This window comes from Aphelocoma coerulescens, chromosome 1A (genome assembly GCF_041296385.1).
Source record: "Aphelocoma coerulescens isolate FSJ_1873_10779 chromosome 1A, UR_Acoe_1.0, whole genome shotgun sequence".
Classification (NCBI taxonomy): domain Eukaryota; kingdom Metazoa; phylum Chordata; class Aves; order Passeriformes; family Corvidae; genus Aphelocoma; species Aphelocoma coerulescens.
The window spans coordinates 1873569-1892916 of NC_091014.1; the positions used below are offsets into that span (position 1 = coordinate 1873569).

Here is a 19348-nt window from a genome sequence, read left to right on the forward strand (position 1 = left end):
CCCCCCACCCCAGCATTCCGTGCTCCCAGCACCCCAGGGACACCCCATAACCCCTCCTTCCCCAGCATTCCGTGCTCCCAGCACCCCAGGGACACCCCATAACCCCTCCTTCCCCAGCATTCCATGCTCCCAGCACCCCAGGGACACCCCCTATCCCCCCTCAAGCCCGTCCCCTCCGTGTGTCCCCAGCCCCCGTTCCCAGCCCCGCCATCCCAAGGGACCCCCGGGTTCCCCCGGACCCCCCGAGCCCCGCCCCGTCCCCGCTCCGGACCAATTGGAGAAGGGGGTGTGCGCTGAGGCCCCGCCCCCTCTCCCGGCGGACCAATGGGAGCGCGCGGGGCGGGGCCCGGCCCGGCCCCCACGTGCTCGGCGGCGGCCGCGGGGCCGCGGGATGGAGGCGGCGGGAGGCGGCGGAACCCCGGCCCCGGGCAGGGCCCGGCCGGGACAGCCCCAGCCACAGCCACAGCCACAGCCCCCGCCACAGCCACAGCCACAGTCACAGTCACAGCCACAGCCACAACCCAAGGGCCGGGAGCTCTTCAGGAGCCAGCGGAAGGAGTCCGAGGTAAGAGCGCGGAGCTCGGTGCCGGCACCCCCCGGGCCCTGACGGAACCTCCTGTGGGGTGGGGGGACCCTGGCCTGGGGTTGGGGTTCCTGCGGAAGGAGCCTTATCCAGGGTTGGGCGAGCTCCTGGTCTTAGGGGTGCTGCCTACCCCAAACTGGAGGCTTTAGGGGTCCTGCGGGGGTGGCTTTAGGGGTCCTGCCATGCCCAGCCCGGAGTGGGGAGTCCCCGGGGCGCTCCCCGGCACTGGCATCTCCCTGCTCCGCTCCCAGACCCAGCTGCAGAGTTCTGGGGCGCTGGCTAAGCCTCAGCACTGGCACCTCCTTGCCCCACACCCGGAGCCCCCAGCAGGGTTTTGGGCGCCCACCTGGGCCCTGGGCTCCCCCCCGCTCTGCAGGCTCCCGCTTACCCAACCCTCACCAAGGTCCGAGTGCCGCAGTCCCCTGCACCCCTCCTGCCCCAATAACCCCGGGACACGGCGGAACCACCAAACCCCGCTGGGCCGCTCTGCCCCTGCTGCGCCCGCGCGGCTTAGTGGGTGCCGGGCTGGGGAAGCCGGACTGGGATCAGGGCACCAGGATCCCACCGGGATCTGATGTCCCCGGCCACCGTAAAGCCACCGCGGGACCCCCGTGAGCAAAGGCCGGGAAGGCTTCGCTTCCCCACCAAGGAGCTGCGGGTTGAGTGGCCCCCTGACCCCAAAAGGGTCGCTGGGGATGGTTTCTAAGACGTGCCCCGAACTCGTGAATTTGGGGGTTGCTTTGCTCCCCTGGCTCGGCCTCTCAAAGCGGATTAGAGCTGCACGCGCTTCGCCGAATTCCTCACAGGCTTTAACTCCCCGAGCCGCCCCGCTGGCTCGGCTGCAGAAATTGGGTGAGAACCCAGCGTTTCTGAGCGAGTCGGGGTCAGCCCGGAGCCGCGCATCCTCCCGGATCATCAATATTCATCGCGACGATGCGCATCAGTTCCAGCCCGGCTGCCGAGCAGGGATGCTGAGACTCGGAATGGGAAATTATGTTAATTTCGTTGATTATCCATTCATGTGTTCCCTTTCCCGGGGCAGCGCGGCGCGGTGCCGGCGTTGGGTCGCCGGGCTGCGGCTGCCCGCTCGCTGCCCCGCCGGAATCCTCCGGCGAAGTTTCATGCTCCAGTTCCTCATCCGCAGGGGAGGAGGGGGAGATCCACGCCACGGGCTTCGAAAAGGCAAAGCCCGGCCCCGAAAGCTCTCAGATCTGCGATGCCGAGAACGGAGCTCAGGGATCCGCAGCATCCTCGCGGGGGTTTTTCCTTTGAACCAGCCCCGGGGTTTGTTTTTAGGGCGTGCGGGACTCTGAAATGCATCAAATATTCACCGGCATTTTGCGTCCTGCCTTTGCGTTCCCTGGGATTTGAGAAATGCTGTTTTCACACACGGCTTCCACATTTCCACTGTATTTGGAGTGGCCTCGCACGGACTCCCCGCTCCAGCCCACCCGTGCGAGTCGCTGCTCCGGCGGCTGGAGGAGCTTTGGCGCAAAGGCTGCGAGTGCTGGCAGCCGTCCCACATCCCAAAATATCCCCAGGGATGTGCCAGCCCCCTCCTAACCCCATCCCGCTCTCCGCAGGGCTCCGTGGATTGTCCCAACCTGGAATTTGAGTACGGCGATGCCGACGGCCACGGCGCCGAGTTGGCAGGTGAAGCAGGTTTTGGGTGCTGCATTGTTATTTATAGGTGCCCGGCAGGCAGGGAAAATAAAAATCCCGGCGGGATGGGGGATGGATATTGAGTGGTGTCATCCCTGCAGTAATAGAGCAAGCGGGGTTTATTATTAGAGAGCCACTCACTCCCTGGGGACGAGCAAAGGGGACGCGTGGGGACACGGGGGTTACCCCGCGCTCCGAATTACCCGGGGCGCAGCGCCGGGGGGGCAGGAGGGCGGAGTGTCCGGTGACACGGCCCAGGCTGGAGGTGCCACCCGTTATCAGACGGGTCGTGTCCTTGTCCCCTATCATCTGCTGTGCAGTGGCTCCAGCTGCTTCTGCTCCCTAACCCGGCGGTGCCGAGCGTGTCCGGAGAAAAAGGGGTTATTTTTAGCTCTGTGTATCTCAGCTGCACGAGCTGGCCCGGCAAAAGCACATTTCCTCTGCAAGGGATCCTTCCTCCTTCCCTGCAGGATCCTTTCGGTCCTCCGTGGTGCTGCTCAGCACTGTAGGACTATGGGAATTCTATAGGAACAGGTAGGAATTACGAAGAACAGGTGCAACATCGTGTCCCTCCAAGTCCAGCCCCTATTTGCAGGACCCAAAATGTCCGAGCTGCCTCGTGTGGGATCGGTGCAGGTCCTGCCTGGGTGTTCCTGCATTCCCTTCATTCCCAAACTGCTTAAGTGAGACTTAAAATGAACCCCCCCCAAAAAAAAACCCCAATGAAATTGCAACCGCAGCTGGAGCAGGAGCGTGGGAACAGCCCAGCCAGGACACGGCGATGAAGGTGATGAATTTGGTGATGTTGGGTGGCCCCAAAATGCCCCTTGGAGCTGCAGGAGAGCTCAGGGATCAGTTCAGGTCTCTGTCCCGTGTCTCCCCGGGTGCACAGGGATGCTTCCCAAGGAATCTGGGAATGAGGAGGAGGGTGAAGCCCCTCCATGTCCCTGCTGATCCCTGTCCCCATCAGAGCTGTACAGCTACACCGAGGAGCCCGAGCTGAGCCACAACAGGAGATGCTTCGAGGAGGATTTTCACACTCAAGGTACCAGCTCTGAGCTCATCACCCCGGGGCTTGGGGCAGGAGTGGGACCCCTGGGGAAGCACCCAGCTGGACATCGTGTCCCTTCTCCAGTGCCAGGCAGGAGGTGGCTGGAGCTGGACGCGGCTCAGCAGAAGGCCTATGTCATGCGCCTGCTGGATGGGCTGGAGGTGGTCAACAGGGACAAGAGGCTCAGAGTAGCACGGGCCATCCTGTACCTGGCACAGGGTAAGGACCACGTCCCCCATGTCCGGATGTGGATCCACTGCCATGGGGGCTTGGGAGAAGCTTTTCCTGGGCTTGTGCCAGGCTGGTGCAGTGAAGCTCCTTCCTGGGGTGGTCCTGTGGACTCCAAGGTTCAAAGGCAGATCCTCCCTCACCAGAGTTTCTCTGTGGGGTCTCTCCAGGTGTCTTTGGGGACTGTGATAATGAAGGTGATGTCTTGCACTGGTCTCGGCACAACAGCTTCCTCTTGTACCAGCTGGGAACCTTCTCCGCCTTCCTGGAGCTCCTCAACATGGAGATTGAGTGAGAGGACTGCACTGCCCTCGCCCACCTCTCCCTCCTTGTCCTCTTCTTCACCTCATTCTTTCTCCTCACCCTCCCCTTCTTGGACTCGATGACCTTGGAGGTCTTTTCCAACCTAAATGATTCTGTGATTCTACAATCTACTTTCTCCCCTTCTTCTCTTCTTCCATTCAATTTGCTCTCCTCCTCTTTATCTTCCTCCCCACTTTCCTCACCTTCTTCTTCCATCCTCCACCTTTCTCTTCTACCTCCCCTTTCTCCTCACCCTCTCACCTTCCTCCTTTTCATCTTCTTTCTCCTCATCCTCCTCCTCCTTCTCCTCTTCATCTTCCTCCACATCCTCCTCACCCTCCTCCTTTTCATCTTCCTTCTCCCTATCTTCCTCACCCTTTTGTCCTCATCCTCGTCACCCTCCTGCTCTTCAGCTTCTTTCACCCCATCCTTCTCACCCTCTTCTTCCATCCTCCTCACCCTCTTCTTCTTCATCTTCTTTCTCCCCATCTTCCTTGCCCTCATCTTTCTTCTCCCTCCTCCTCCTCGGGAGGTGTCCCAGCCATGTCACATCCCTGGTGTGGCATTCCCAGCGCTGCAGATGTTGGCTGGGGGTGGGGATGAGGGGGCTGGTGCTGAGCTCATCCCCCTCCCTGCAGGAACAGCCAGGCCTGCAGCAGCGCCCTGCGGAAGCCGGCCATCTCCCTGGCCGACAGCACGGAGCTCAGGTACCCCCTTGGCGCTGGAGCGGGTGTGGGACAACCTCTGGGGACAGAGTGGCCTGACCACCTGCCTGCCCTGCTGTCCCGGCAGGGTCCTGCTCAGTGTCATGTACCTGATGGTGGAGAACATCCGTGTGGAGCAGGAGACGGATCCCCCCGAGTGGAAAACCTGCCGGGAGACCTTCAGGATGGAGCTGAGTGAGCCCCGAAGTTCATTGTGACCTATTGATGTCCCTTTGTCATGCTGGACCAGCGGGGAGAGCTCAGGGATGGGAGATCGGCTCTGACCCCGGTCCTGGTCCCTTCTCTGCCAGGTTTCCCTGTGCACACTGAGGAGCCGTTTGCTCTGCTGCTCTTCACCATGGTGACCAAGTTCTGCAGCGGCCACGCTCCACACTTCCCCATGAAGAAGGTCCTGCTCCTGCTCTGGAAGGTGCTCCTGGTGAGTGCAAACCCTTCCTTTCTCCAGAAACTTTTATTCTGTAACGGCGCTGCCGCAGCCTGGATGTTCCCCACCATTCAACCCAACCACAACAACGTTATTAAACACAAGGCAAACGGTTCCTTCTGGGATGAGGGTGGGCCGAGGATGTGGGATGGGGGAGAAATATGGAGAATTAACAACTGCCGTGGTGTCTTCACCCTCAACACTTCACTGTGATGGCCTCCAGCTGCTGCTCCCCTGAGAGCTGCCCCGCAGGGCCGTGTGCTCCGTGCTCTCCCTTCTCTCTCTGTCCTAGTTCACGCTGGGCGGGTTCGAGGCGCTGCAGGCCATGAAGGTGCGGCAGCGGGAGGAGCTGGGGCTGCCGCCCCTGCCCGAGGACAGCATCCAGGTGGTGCGGGGGATGCGCGCGGCCTCCCCGCCCACCTACGCCATCGAGCTGATGGAGCAGCAGCAGCAGCAGCAGCAGCAGAAGCGGGGCCACCGCAGCCGCAGGGTGAGAGCCTCCTCCTGGGCCGGGGTGGTTTTCCAACAGGCACCGTCCCAAGGAGCCAGGGATGCTCATGGTTATGGTTCCCTTTTCCCCGTAAGTGCTCCTGTGTTTGCCAGTTTTAGGCTCACTGAATGGTTTGGGTTAGAAGGGACCTTAAATGACATCTGGTTCCAAATGACACCTTCCACTAGATCAGGTTTCTCAGAGCTCCACCCAACCTGGCCTTGGACACTTCCAGGGATCCAGGGGCAGCCACAGCTGCTCTGGGAATTCCATCCCAACCCCTCCCCACCCTCCCAGCCAGCAATTCCCAATTCCCAATCTCCCATCCAGCCCTGCCCTCTGCCACTGGGAAGCCATTCCCTGGCTCCTGGCCCTCCAGGCCTTGGCCCCAGTCCCTCTGCAGCTCTCCTGGAGCCCCTTTAGGCCCTGCAAGGGGCTCTCAGCTCTCCCTGGACCCTTCTCCTCTCCAGGTGAGCACCCCCAGCTCTCCCAGCCTGGCTCCAGAGCAGAGGGGCTCCAGCCCTGGAGCAGCTCCGGGGCCTCTCTGGACTCTCTCCAGCAGCTCCAGGTCCTGCTGCTGTGTCCCCAGGGCTGGGGCAGCTCTGCAGGTGGGGTCTCACCTGAGGGGCACAGGGGCAGGATCCCCCCTCCCCTGCTGGGATCAGCCCAGGACTGGGGGGTTTTTGGGCTCTCATTATACGTGGTCAGAACATGCCCAGTTTTTCATCCACCCATTTCAGTTACAGCAGATCAGCCCCATGGGGTGTTTGATCCAGAGGAAGCCAGAGGACATCCTGACCTTATGGCAAAGGCCTGATAAGCACCAGGGAACAAACTGCTCACAACAAGTTCTTTTTTTAGCTCCGCTGTTGGAGTTGCTGTGTTATGGTCTGAGCATGAAAATGCCTTTTGCTAAGGAGGAGATGTTGGATGGAAGCCCCAAAAGTTAAGGTGGAAAATGGGGTCACACCTCCTAGGGCAGCAAGGTTAGAGGTACAGAAGGAGTTACTCTTGTGCAGGCTTTGGTGGCAACAGCTAGGAGGGAAATCCTTACCTGAGGAACATCTGAGAGCTTGATCCTTTCAGGATGGAGAGATCTGGTGCCAGCACCTGGGAGGGAAATAAAATCCTTGAAGTGACTTGAATTTTCCATCCCCTTCTGCTGCAGCCCCTGATGAAGCAAGACAGTTTGGACATCTACAACGAGAGAGATCCCTTCAAGAACGATGAAGGAGGAGTTGATGAAGAGGAGAACGATGATGTGGACAGCGGGATCGAGGGGGAGCTGGACCTGATGGAGCGGGACGCGATCATCCCCGCGATGCCAGCTCAGCGCCTGCCCATCGAGAGGGTGTCCTTCCCCAAGGGGCTCCCCTGGGCCCCCAAAGTCAGGTAAAGCCACCTGCTGTCACTGCCATCCTCCCCAGCCCTACCTGTCCTGGAGTTCACTGCAGTTTTTTGGGAAGCATTGGGAAGTTTTTTGGCCTCTGGCAGGTTGAACTGAAGTGACTCCACTTCTCTTTTTGTCAGGGTTGGTCCTTTCTGGATTGGCCACTTGCCATGTTTGGTGTGTAAATCCTGGGGAAGAGCTCAGCTAAACTCAGTCCAAGCCAATAAACTGGCAATCCAAATTACAGGCCCATAAGTGGCAATCCAGTTTAGGGTATCCCAGCTCGTACTGGGAAGGAGGCTGTGCTGGGGTGCTGCGGGAGCAGGGTCAGCTTTCCCAGCCAGACCCCAGTGGATCTTGGTAGCACAAAATGCGTGACTAATCATCTGGGGAGCTGGTTAATGACATCTTGTTTGGTGAGCAGGACCCCTGTGCTGCCAGGGGAAGCCTTCTTGAGTGGTGGAAAGAAACATCTAATGGTAAAGGAGCTGGTGCCTTTCCTTCCTAGGACCAGTTATCTACACGTGATATGAGGGAATGATTAGGATTAGAGGGTGAAAAGCTCTGCCCCTTTCCCTCTGATCCATGTGAGGGTTTTTGCTGTTTATCCCAAGCCTGGATTCGTTCCAGCATCTTTCAAACAAATCAAGCAAATAGATCTTTTTGAGGTAGGAGCAGTGACAGGGTTAATTCGGTCTGTCCAGAGCATTCCTGGCAGGGACACGGCAGGAATTGGTTTCCCACACGGATCTCCACGTGTGGTGCTCCACGTCGCTTAGCACTCTCAGCTTCAAAATCAAATGTTGTTACTTTCCTTGGCTGCTGGCTGGAAATCCAGCTGGATTTCTTTCTGTCCCGGAGAGCCTTGGCTCACAGCTCGTGTCCTGCTCGTAGTGCAGAGATCCCGAGCAGTTCCCATGAAAGATGCCCAACGTGGACAAGATGTCAGCTTGCTCTCGGAGCAGCATGTGCTCTGACAGACCGTGGAGACGACATTTGTTCTCTCAGAGTGAGCAGATGCTCCTCGGAGAGGCGTGTGAGGAGCACAGGAGGTGGATACAAAGGTGCTGGTTGTAGAAAACCTCTCTCCGTCTACTCGCACGTTCCCGTGGAGTTGCACAGCAAATAGAAATGGGTTTGGTTCACATTGCTGCCAGCCAGTGAGGGCAAAGGTGGCTTTTGCCCACTGCTGCTGCGATCTCTAGAAATCAGTCCGAGGCTGTGGTCTTGTACGTGGCTGTTTTCCAACCTTCTCCTTGTTTTTGTCCCGCGGCTCCATCAGACAGAAAGACATCGAGCATTTCCTGGAAGCAAGCAGGAACAAATTCATTGGATTCACGCTGGGACAGTGAGTGTTTTATCCACAAAATCTGCCCCGTTGCTTCCATCAGTGGGGTTTAAGTGGTGGGAGGTGTCCACAAAGCTCAGGTTTTTCCAGCTCAAGGCATGCTCAGGATGATGCAGTGCTGGGTTTGCTGGGGCCGCAGCAACTAAAGCAGCGCTAGAAAAACATGTTCCTGGAGGCACTGGTCCCCAGGGACCTCTTTCTATTAAAAATCAGACCTAGCCCAGAATAAGTGACCCCTGGCCCAAGACAGGAACTGGTTTGGTGCGAGAGGCAGCTGAGACAGTTTGGTATCCACAGCAAATTACTCCATTTGTGAATAAATCAAGCTGTGGGTGCAGAGTCATCCTGGGACAGGCCCAGCAGGGTACATTCATTTTTAGGTGCAGCGCTGGGCTCAGACTGGCTCCACCCCAATTCTGATTTCATCTAATTTCACCCCAGTTCCAATTCAGTCTGATTTCACCCCAATTCTTCACCCTGATGTCTCTCCTCTCTCGTGCAGGCATTATGGGAAGGAGGTGGGAGGGCAGCAGCTCACGCCAACACCTCTCCCAATTCCTGACCCATCTTGGATGCATTCAGCAGACTCCAGGCTCCCTCACCTGTTATGACATGGGAATGTTTGAACATGGATGTCCTTCCCAGTACTGACCTTCCTTCCTCTTCCCCAGGGACACTGAAACCCTGATAGGGCTCCCGCGGCCGATCCATGAAAGCGTGAAGACCCTGAAGCAGGTGAGATGGTGGCTCCATGCATGGGATATGCACCACATGGATCCTCCTGCCAACCTCATTGAAACACAGTTACTGGAGGGAGTTAGAAATTTGTTGGCGGTCACAGGAGAAGTTTTTGGAGCTTCTTGCAGGAATTGGGGCAAAAAATTCAAAACGGAGTCCTCAAGTAGCTTCTCCAGCATTTTTACTTTCCCTTTATCCAAGTGTTTGCCATGTGTTTTGAAGGTGACAGACTATCAGAGCTGGGTTTGGACACACATTCCCAAACCAGTGCTGTTCCCAGGGGGGAGCATGGCCAGCCTTGGCTCCTGCAGTGCTCCACGGGGAATGAGACACCTCCAGAGGCCAAGTGGCCCTATTGAAGGTCTGGGTTGTCTTTTGGAGGCGAGTGTCCCTCTCTAATTACTTACAGAGAGCTCCCAGAAGGAGTAGGTGGAAGTAGCCAAAGGCAGGAGGTGTGAGGGGCTTCAGGGACAGAGGGATACACCACACAGAGATGAGTTCCCCGTGGATCTGCACCCCTCACCCGGATATCGCTGGAATCAGCGGCTGGGACCATCACTGGCTGTGTTTCCTCCTCCAGCTGTGACATTGCTCTGTCTGACTCTGTGTTTTACCAGCACAAGTACGTTTCCATCTCGGATGTCCAGATCAAGAATGAGGAGGAGCTGGAGAAGTGCCCCATGTCTCTGGTAGGAAGGAAGTTTCTTCACCCCATCACCAGAGAGAAGATGGGAGGTTTCCAGTGTGTTGTGTCAATCTGTGCATTCTTATTTTTACCTCATTTTCCCTTGTTTCTAACGCTTCTCTGCTCTAGGGGGAGGAGGAAGTCCAAGAAACCCCTTGTGAGGTCTTGTATCGAGCAATGTTGTACAACCTCCCCCAGTACATGGTAAGCCCGCGTTTCTTAAAGGAAGGAAGAGCTTTTGAGTAGGGAATGGTGCTGGTCTGGGAGCTGCAGAGCTCAGCACAGGATGGCAGGGGTGTGTTCAGGACCTGGATGGTGAGGTTTTGGTGGGAATCCACACCAAAGTCGGGAGGAAAGTACAGTCCAAGAGAAGGGATTCAGAGGATTCCAAGATGCTGATTGGGTCACATGGGCTCTGTCTGTAGGGAGAGACAAACAGATCTAAGTGAATTCCGACTCGAGGTGTCCCTTGTGTTGTTTTATCCACACTACCAGAGCTCAGGCACGTGTGATGCCTTAAGTTAAGAGCTGCCAAGCACCCCGCACTTGTCCTGTCTGTCAGGGGATAAAAGGAGAGGCTGGGTGGGGTCTGGTGAAACCCTGTAGGGTTGGCTTGGTGTTGTCCAGTTTCAGCAAGTGAAGGAGAAGGAAGGAATTCCCTTTCCTGGGACCATCCCCCCCACCTGCCCTCTCCTGCAGATCGCTTTGCTGAAGATCCTCCTGGCTGCTGCACCCACCTCCAAGGCCAAGACCGACTCCATCAACATCCTGGCAGATGTGTTGCCCGAAGAGATGCCGTAAGTCCCTTACCAGGTGGCCACTGGCCATCCCAGCCTTGCCATGACGTCTTGGACCAAGCAGGAGAGCTGATAGGTTTGGGGGTTTCCAGGTTTGGGATATCTGTTTGGGTAGGTGTAAATTGCTGTTGCCACCAGGGCAGAGCTGTCAAAGCCAAGGAAGTGATGCTGCTTTTTCAGGAGTGCGATGATTTGAGTGCAGTGGGCAGCCACTCCAAGCTAAGTGACACCAATGATAAAATCCTGCTGATTGACCCAAATCATAAAGATAAGTCCGCATATGGGAGGTGTCCTTCCTACCGCTCTGCCAGGATTCCTGGTGGAGAGCAATCCACATTTTTTTCCTGCTTTTTTAATGCATTTTGGCATCACCAGGTAGGATGGATGGAAATGGGAGTCCTGGGGGGAGTGAAGGTCCTTGATTTCATAGAGCTCATCCAGATGAGCAGGAGCTCCACAGTCCCTTTGACCCCCCTGCTCGGTGCTGTTTCTCCCTCCATCGCAGCATCACCGTTCTGCAGAGCATGAAACTGGGCATCGACGTCAACAGACACAAAGAGATCATCGTGAAGAGCATCTCGGCTCTGCTGCTGCTGCTCCTCAAGCACTTCAAGCTGAACCACATCTACCAGGTGGGCCTAGAGGAGGGGATGGCCATTGCCAAGCTGGCCTTGAAGGTGGTGTGTCCTGATAAAGACTTCCAGGAAGAGTTTCCATGAGGAGCTGTAGTCACATTTCCATAGCTGCAGGATTTGTACAGGGTCACTCAGGTTGGGATAACCCTGCTGTGCTTTGACAACATCATTTCTACTCACACAGTAGGAGCTTTTAGACTTCTGGGAATATCCATTCAGGTTAAATTTAGGAGATAGCACGAGCCTCCCTGGCAGAAGGGGGAAGATGCTGGGGGTTAGGCAAGACTCTCTTTTGCTCTCTGTCATCTCCAATGCCCAGAAATAGTGCTGGGAAGGACCTCACGAGGTAACCTAATCTGGTTTTGGCAGGATCGGGTTCCTGGGGCTCCAGTTTCTACAGAGGCAGGAGATCTGGGTCATAGTTGCAATCTGATTTTTGTTCCCAATGTGATTTTTGTTCCATCTGCATGGCACCAATCAAACTGCACCCACTCCAGGGCTTTCCTTGGTTAAAAAAAAAACAAGGAACTAATATGAGCTGTGGCCCAATTCTCCATTCGTTCTGCAAGTCAAACAATTAGTGTTTTCTAATTTTTTCTATTAAAGCTTTCAGCGTGCTACAAATCCCTCTGTGTTACAAAACCCACTGATATTTAACTGAGGATAAATATAAATCCACATATTGGATTGGATAAAATGAAACCACCTCCCACATTTTTACAATCCTACATATGTTCTGGGTCCTCCCCACATCCCTTCATTAATTTTTCTCACTTCAAAGTGGCTCCTCTCCTTTCTTCCCCCCAGACAGAAGGGCCATTGCAGCCTGGTGCTAAGCCTGGAGAAAGCTGTGGGGCTTTGTGCCCCTGATTCTGCCTTTGTGTGTCTGATTTGGGTGATTTTGTTCTTTCGGTGACAAAGATGGTCTCAGGGAAACTGAGAAAGCTCCAGCAGGTCTGAAATGAAGGAATCACTGAATCACGGAATGGTTTGGGTTGGAAGGGTCGATTACTCAGCGGCTCATCCCGGCGGTGCTGTGTCATCCGTGGTGGTGTTGTGTCATCTGTGGTGTGCCAATGTCGACAGCTGGCACCAGGCTGAGATGAGAACAAACTGTTCCTTCCCTCTCAAATTGGAGATGTTGACGGAGAGGCATGGCAGGGCAGCATGGGGCAGGAATGGGTTTTGCTGCAGTTAGTATCTTTAGAGAACAGGAGAGATTTGGTGCATTATTGAACTGTAGAATGGTTTGGGTTGGAAGGGGCCTTGAAGACCATTTAATGCTTTGAGGGAGAGAGAAATTAAAAGCAAGTAGGAAAATAAGGATACTATTTCAGTCAAAATTTCAAAGGGAACTGGGATTAGTGTGTGAGAGCAATAGGAATTATTGTGTTTTCTCATGTACCTCTTCCCCATACACTGCTTTGCCACAGATTTAATTTTGAAAAGCCACGCTGCAGCCATGAGGTGCAGCTATTCCTAAGGCACTGCCGTGAAGTTTGCGTGTCCTCTCTATGGCAAACAGAATTTTCCAGCTGCTGTGTACGACACAAACCTTCCACAGCAAACTTCTGCAGGGAGAAAATGGTCTGTGAGGCGTCTGGGGCAAACCACCACGAGTGCTTTGCTTTAGGCTGGAAACAGGTTTCCATTCCCAGGTGGTGCTCCCAGCTGTCCCAGCTAATGCTGACCCATTTCCCTTCTCTTCCCCAGTTTGAGTACGTGTCCCAACACCTGGTGTTTGCCAACTGCATCCCGCTGATCCTCAAGTTCTTCAACCAAAACATCATGTCTTACATCACTGCCAAAAACAGGTACAGCCACTTCTGGGGGAGAGAAAGGTGATGGGGCAGGGAGGCTGCGCATGAGGGACCGATGTCCTGGGGGGGCCCAGGTGACCTCACACAGCTTTGGGGTGTCCTCTCCACTACAGGAATATGCTGGAGGGAGCACATCCCTCTGGCATGATCAGGATGACTGGATGCTGTGTTTCTGACTGGGTTGCTAAAATAGTACTGAAATAAAAGAGTCTTCATCTTTAAAATAAAATAGTTTTCATCTTCACATGCACTCCTGGAGAGAAATCCAGTGCTACAGGGCATCTCTGGGCCACAGCTTCAACAAGGCCAGATGGGGTAGGATCTTCCAGGTCTTTCCCACATTTTATAGCTGTAATTCAGCTTTCCTGACTCCTTCAGGTTTTCCATAGTTGTCACTGCCTTTTACTGCTGATCTGAGAGAGGCACCAGCCTGGTTTTGAGTAGGGGACTGGCTGGACCACCATGGATCAAAGAACTGAGAGAGCACAACACTTCCACAGCTCACCAGGGCAGGATTTCCCTGTTTGGAGAGGAGTTCCACAGGGATGTTGGAATGCTAAAAAGATACTTTTTTTTTTTCCTTTTTGATGCTCTTTTTGTTGTTCTTCATCTGCGAGTGTAGGCTGGTCTGTCTCCTGCACGGCATGGTTGTGTCTGTGTGAGGAGGCACGCATGGAAAAATAGGAAGTAAAATGTTGATTCTTATGCTATAAATATTTCCACTTTTGGTCCTGTGCTTTAAGTGAGGAGGAAATGTATCCCAGAAGCACTCAGCTCCCTCCTCTGCTCTAGGATGGATGTTTCACAGGCAGGATATGCACCTGTGAGTGAGGTGGGATGTGCAGCTGGATGCTCTGAGCCAGGGAGGTGTAAATTGCAGTTTTGGGGAGTTTTAACTAATTGCTTTTACCAAGTCCATAGGCCTGGAGGCCTTTGAAAGACCGGATACTCTGAGTTTTCACTCACTATGAATTTTCTTGCTGGCAATCAGATGCCTCCCTTTGAACCTCAGATCTATTTTGTTTACTTTTTTCCCCTTTTAAAATATGCATATGAATAACTCATCTGTCCTGTCTTAATGGATCCAAATCCTTCGAGTCCTTATTAATGCACTCAGGATGTGCTTTTGGAGGCAAGAGGCATCGATGTGCTCCATTAAGCTGAGGGGTGAGGCAGTGCTGAGGCTGGGATCCCATTTGGATGCTGTCTGTGCCGTCGGCAATGCTGGAGGGAGACCCGTCAGCACGGCTGCTTCACGTGCTGGAGTTGGGATCACTCCCCACCCAAATTACTTGTTGCATTTTCAGGCACAGGGCAGGAAAAAGTGGCAGATTCCTGGGCATGATCACATAGATCATCTTTAAAAATTGCTCTCATGTTAATTGGTTGCTGACGAGCCCCTTCTTGCCCGTTTTCCGCAGCATCTCCGTCCTGGATTATCCGCATTGCACAGTCTGTGACTTGCCCGAGCTCACTGCAGAAAGCCTGGTAAGCAGCACAGAAAGGGTTTTTGTGGCCAGTATTGCTCTATATGACAGGGTGAGGAAGGATTTGGGTTTTCTGTTATCTGCCTTCTTTTTCTCTAACTCCCAGCCTTTCCAAAATTAGACTTTTCTTTCCCTCCCAGACTTGAAAGTTCCTCCCAACACTATTCTGAGTCACTGTCAGCTGTGGGGAAGAGGCGCTGCTGGCGTTGGGCACCCCATAAAAATAGTTGGGTTTAGGGTTTTCCCTTTCACAGAATAGAATCCCAGGGTCGTTGAGGTTGGAAAAGACCTCCAGTCATGACCTTCTGATCATCAGGATGATCAGAAAAGATCATCCAGTCCAGTCTTTGATTAAACACCACCTTGTTCCCAGCCCAGAGCCCTGAGTGCCACATCCAGGAATTCCTCGGACACCCCCAGGGATGGGCACTCCAAACCTCCCTGGGCAGCCCCTGCCAAGGCCTGAGCGCTCTTTCCATGGGGAAATTCCTGCTGGTGTCCAACCTGAGCCTCCCCTGGCACAGTTTGAGGCCATTTCCTTTTGTTTTGTCAAGACAAGATTCTCCTGCTTTGAAAGAGGATTTACCCAGAGGCTGTTGCCTCCCAGGTTTAAACTGCTCTGAGCACTCCTGTTTTATGAGATTAAGGAATGAACCAAATTCCCTATGGAGAGGAGCCTTAAGTATTCCGGAGACTGCCAGCAGGATGGGCTGGGTAAATATACAGACTGCAGATGGGATATTAATGCTGGCAGGTTCATAACTGCAATAATTCAAGTGCAGAAGAGGTTGGGCCCAGGCCAGGGAAAACCTTTGGGGTTAATAAGGAATAATGGACAGGAAATGGAGACCCTAAATCATTAAGAAGGAGCCCGAGCAAACCCAGTCCAGGCAGGGATGATCTCAGGGTGCCTGGCTGCTGCAGTCTTAGGCCTGTGCTGTTTTCCTTAGGTTTATAAAGGTTAAAATCATCAAAGAGAAAGATTCTCCCCAGGTCCATGGGCTGCTGAAGGCTGGGTGTCCCCGTCCAGCCCTGCCAGGCTCCATCGACCATATCCTGGACCAATGGGGACATCTAGTGACACATCACGGAGGGCTCTGTGGCTCGTGTTAATCCTCACAATCAGCTTTAAGGCTGTAGGAGAAAACAGAACGTTTTTAGGGAAAATATTCCCAGTAGGGTCTTGAGAGTCGGCAAGCTGTCGTTGCACCTTTCGCTTTCCTCCAGCTGACATGGATGTTATCCTCAAGGGAGAGCAATTTAATTAGAAAATATGCAGAAACCAACTTGAATCTTACCACAAGGGTTCATCTTCAGGAGGATACCCAGGGAAGCAAGGATTTAATAGGAATTAGACACACCCTGGTACTCGAGGCCTATGTTTGTGCACATATTTATATTTCTTCAGCCAGCATTTTGTGTGTTGTTTTAGGGGGTTTTTTTACCACTGTGATGAGTGATTTTAACAGCCCAGCGTAACACATTCCTTGGAGGATGTGACAGATGATTCTGCTCTCAGCGGGTTGAGCACAGTGATGTGTGTTTGGGTTATTCCAAGGAGAACCAGGACGAGTCCAGCGCTGCTGTCTCCCAAGGATGGGCCTGTGGGGTAACTGCTGTCCCCACCTGGTGTAAATCAGAAGCGGCTGAGGTGGTGGGGGATTCCCCCATCCTGTTGTAGGAAAGGCTCTTCAAATCCTGCCCAGTCGCCATCTCTCCTCCCCTGTCACTCCAGAGGGGTCTGTAAAGGGCTCAATCAGCCCCTTAAAGGGGGTATTAAAGTCTGTTCAGCCTGTTCACTCTTTCCATAGCTCTGATGGAAAGACCCTCCCCTACTTGCAGCTGTAGAGACAACATCGGATTGGTGACAAATAAATCCATCTGCCTAAGAAGTAGATATTGGTTTATTCCACTGGGGCCTTTTGGGAAAATTACTTGGTGCAGAGGGCACAGGTGAAGCCTGGACATGCCGTGACACTGCAGGGGCACTGCACTTTGGGACCCCCAAAGCACCATGCAGCATCCACCACCCTCAGTGACATCCTGCTGCCATTCTGGTGACATCCCACCTCTGGATGCCTCTCGGGCCTTGGCAGGGGCTGCCCGGGGAGGTTTGGAGTGCCCATCCCTGCAGGTGTCCAAGGAAGGCCTGGAGGTGGCACTCAGAGCTCTGGACTGGGGACAAGGTGGGGATGCGGCACAGCTGGGACTCGGTGGTCTGGGAGGGCTTTTCCAGCCTCAGGGATTCCTTGATTCTGTTTGACACTTGCCTGTAAAAGCAAAGGGGTTGTGCTGGTGCGATTTCAAAGCTGGATTGGACCCTCTGACAGAAGGGGCTCTCCCAAACTCCTCCCAAGGATGCCCAGATCCTGGAATGGGTTGGGTTTTTGCCCTGAGTTGAGAAGGCTGTAGCTGGCTGTGAGTGGTTTATAAATTCAGCAGTCCTTGTTTTGCACTAATCCCCAAATAGGTTTTTTGTGGGACATTTCTCCTGCGCTTGGAGCTGTTCAAACACGGGGCAAGTCACTGCAGTGGTGGAATTACAGCTGAAACGTGCCAGGGGCAATATTACACAAGCTGTAGCTGGGGGTGTTTACAGTTACCTAATATTTAAAACAATGTCTCAGCAGCACTTAAGCTGGAGGGGATTTTTGTTACAGAGAAGTCTCATCCTCTTGATACAAATGTTGCTATTTGTCATCCTGTGTGGATTTGTGATTTCTTTTTACTGGTCTGTAACATGTGCTCTAAGCATGAATTAATTTACATAGTTAACAAAAGCAGTGGCGGTCACCAGGCTGCAATTTGGTCTCTGGCTGTGAACAAGGAATACAAATCTACCACAAAACGTATTTCCCATGATGGAATAATGTGACTTATCCCATTATTAGCTCTCACTCTAAACTAAAAGCAAGTTAAAATCAGAGTGTTTCAGAATGGTTTTCCCCAGAATCAGCTGATGATAACCCAAGTGAGGAGGCAGCTCTGCTGCTCGTCCTCCCTCAGAAACAAGACTTGTGCAGAAAACAAAAATAAAGATTTCTGCCCAAGGACATCTCTGTGGCGGTGCTGATGAACACTGTGGTCAGGGTTACACTTGTCCTTCTCCCCTTGCAGGAAGCTGGAGACAACAACCAGTTCTGCTGGAGGAATTTGTTCTCCTGCATTAACTTGCTGAGGATCCTCAACAAGCTGACCAAGTGGAAACACTCGAGGACAATGGTGAGGGGATGTCCCTGTCCCCTCCCTCCCAGACCTGCCAGCGTTTCACCTGGAGCACGTCCCTGGCTCTACACAGCGGGTTCAGCCCGGCCTTGTGCTCAGCGTTTCTTGTGGAGCTGCTGGCGCTTCTGCTCTTCATCATCTTCCCTTTTCTCTTGCACAGACTGAGCCTTAAATGCAGAAATACTTCTCCTTCTGCAAATGACGTTATTTCTACGACCCTCAAGCCCCGTGCAGAGGGTGTTGGTTGTGTTGAACGCTCCTGATCTCCCTTCTGGGGGCTTGTGGCACGTGTTGCCCAGGTGCTGGTGCCCAAAGCAGCACAGACAGTGTTTGTGTGGCTGCCCTGAGCACTCTGCATTAATTGGTGTTGATTCCCTGGCAGATGCTGGTCGTGTTTAAGTCAGCCCCGATCCTGAAGCGTGCTCTGAAGGTGAAGCAGGCCATGATGCAGCTCTACGTGCTCAAGCTGTTGAAAATCCAGACCAAGTACCTGGGGCGCCAGTGGAGGAAGAGCAACATGAAGACCATGTCTGCCATCTACCAGAAGGTGCGGCACCGCATGAACGACGACTGGGCCTACGGCAACGGTGAGTCCTGCCCGGGGACCATCGCTCTGCCCGTGGCTTTGGCATCAGCGTGGCTTGGTTTGGCCTCAGACCTCTCAAATTGTTGGCAGTTGGGGGTTTTTTCACAAGTTTTTAGGCACTGTTCTGCGCCATCAGATTTAGAGCTTGTGAAAGCCAACTTTGAAAATACTGGGGAAAATACCTTTCTTCGTGTGTTTATATAGTATGACATAATGTCATGGTTAGTGCAGCTTTTCAATTTTGATCAGAGCTACATATGTCCAAATTTTAACAATTTTGGGAATTAGGAGCTTATGATAAGCTCATCAGTTTTAAAAAGTTTTAAATCTTGATCTCTGCTTCAGTTGTCTGGAGATTTTCAGTAAAAGTGGTGGGGTCTTTGTGAAAAATGCAGGGGCTGGGTAATTATAGACAGTCCTTAAAGCAGGAATAATTACATTTCTATTGGGTATCTTAAATTAAAATGCACACATAATGGGATTTGGTTAGGAATGATAATAATTAGGAGTGACTCTGGTTAATTCATGTGAAACCTTCAGCCTTCCTTTTGCTCAAACCTTATCAGATGTTTTCCACAATATCTGTGTGTTGCTTGTCCTTCCCTGCAGATATTGATGCAAGGCCGTGGGATTTCCAGGCTGAGGAATGCACCCTGAGGGCCAACATCGAAGCCTTCAACAGCCGCAGGTACGACAAGCCCCAGGACTCGGAGTTCGCCCCGGTGGACAACTGCCTGCAGAGCGTGCTGGGCCAGCGCCTGGAGCTCCCCGAGGACTTCCACTACTCCTACGAGCTCTGGCTGGAGCGGGAGGTGTTTTCCCAGCCCATTCGTTGGGAGGAGCTGCTGCACTGCCAGTGACAGCCACACCTCCACCTGCCCCACCTCCGTAAGGGCTGGCGGTGCCACAGGCTGAGAGAGGAAAATCGGTTTGGATCTGGGCGGGTTTTAAGCACAGCTGGGAAAAAAAATTAAATCTTTCCAAAGAGACCAAGTCTCTCCGTGCCTACCAGACACCTCGTTTTGGAGGTCATCCCTTTCCTGTGACTTCTTGGAGACCGTAAAGTATCAGCAGAGGCCACGGAGCAGCTTCCAGAGCGAGCTCAGAGATAAGGTCTGTCTTGTAGCTTGGTTCACGCATGGTGTAAGGATTCCCAGCTGGGAATTCCATC

At 53.6% G+C, this 19348-nt stretch overlaps 1 protein-coding gene across 1 annotated transcript; it reads left to right on the plus strand.

The window, feature by feature from the left end:
- The first annotated feature begins 364 nt into the window (after window positions 1-364).
- STRIP2 (striatin interacting protein 2) lies at window positions 365-19046 on the plus strand. Its single transcript, XM_069033686.1, has 21 exons — window positions 365-565; window positions 2167-2236; window positions 3216-3290; window positions 3381-3515; window positions 3695-3815; window positions 4466-4534; window positions 4620-4726; window positions 4843-4970; window positions 5269-5466; window positions 6635-6858; window positions 8139-8204; window positions 8876-8939; window positions 9560-9631; window positions 9757-9831; window positions 10327-10424; window positions 10930-11056; window positions 12773-12873; window positions 14301-14367; window positions 17484-17588; window positions 17974-18178; window positions 18787-19046. Exons 1-21 carry the CDS (start codon window positions 392-394, stop codon window positions 19035-19037), a joined length of 2532 nt encoding a protein of 843 aa, XP_068889787.1. The 5' UTR covers window positions 365-391; the 3' UTR covers window positions 19038-19046.
- The last annotated feature ends 302 nt before the right edge of the window (window positions 19047-19348 follow it).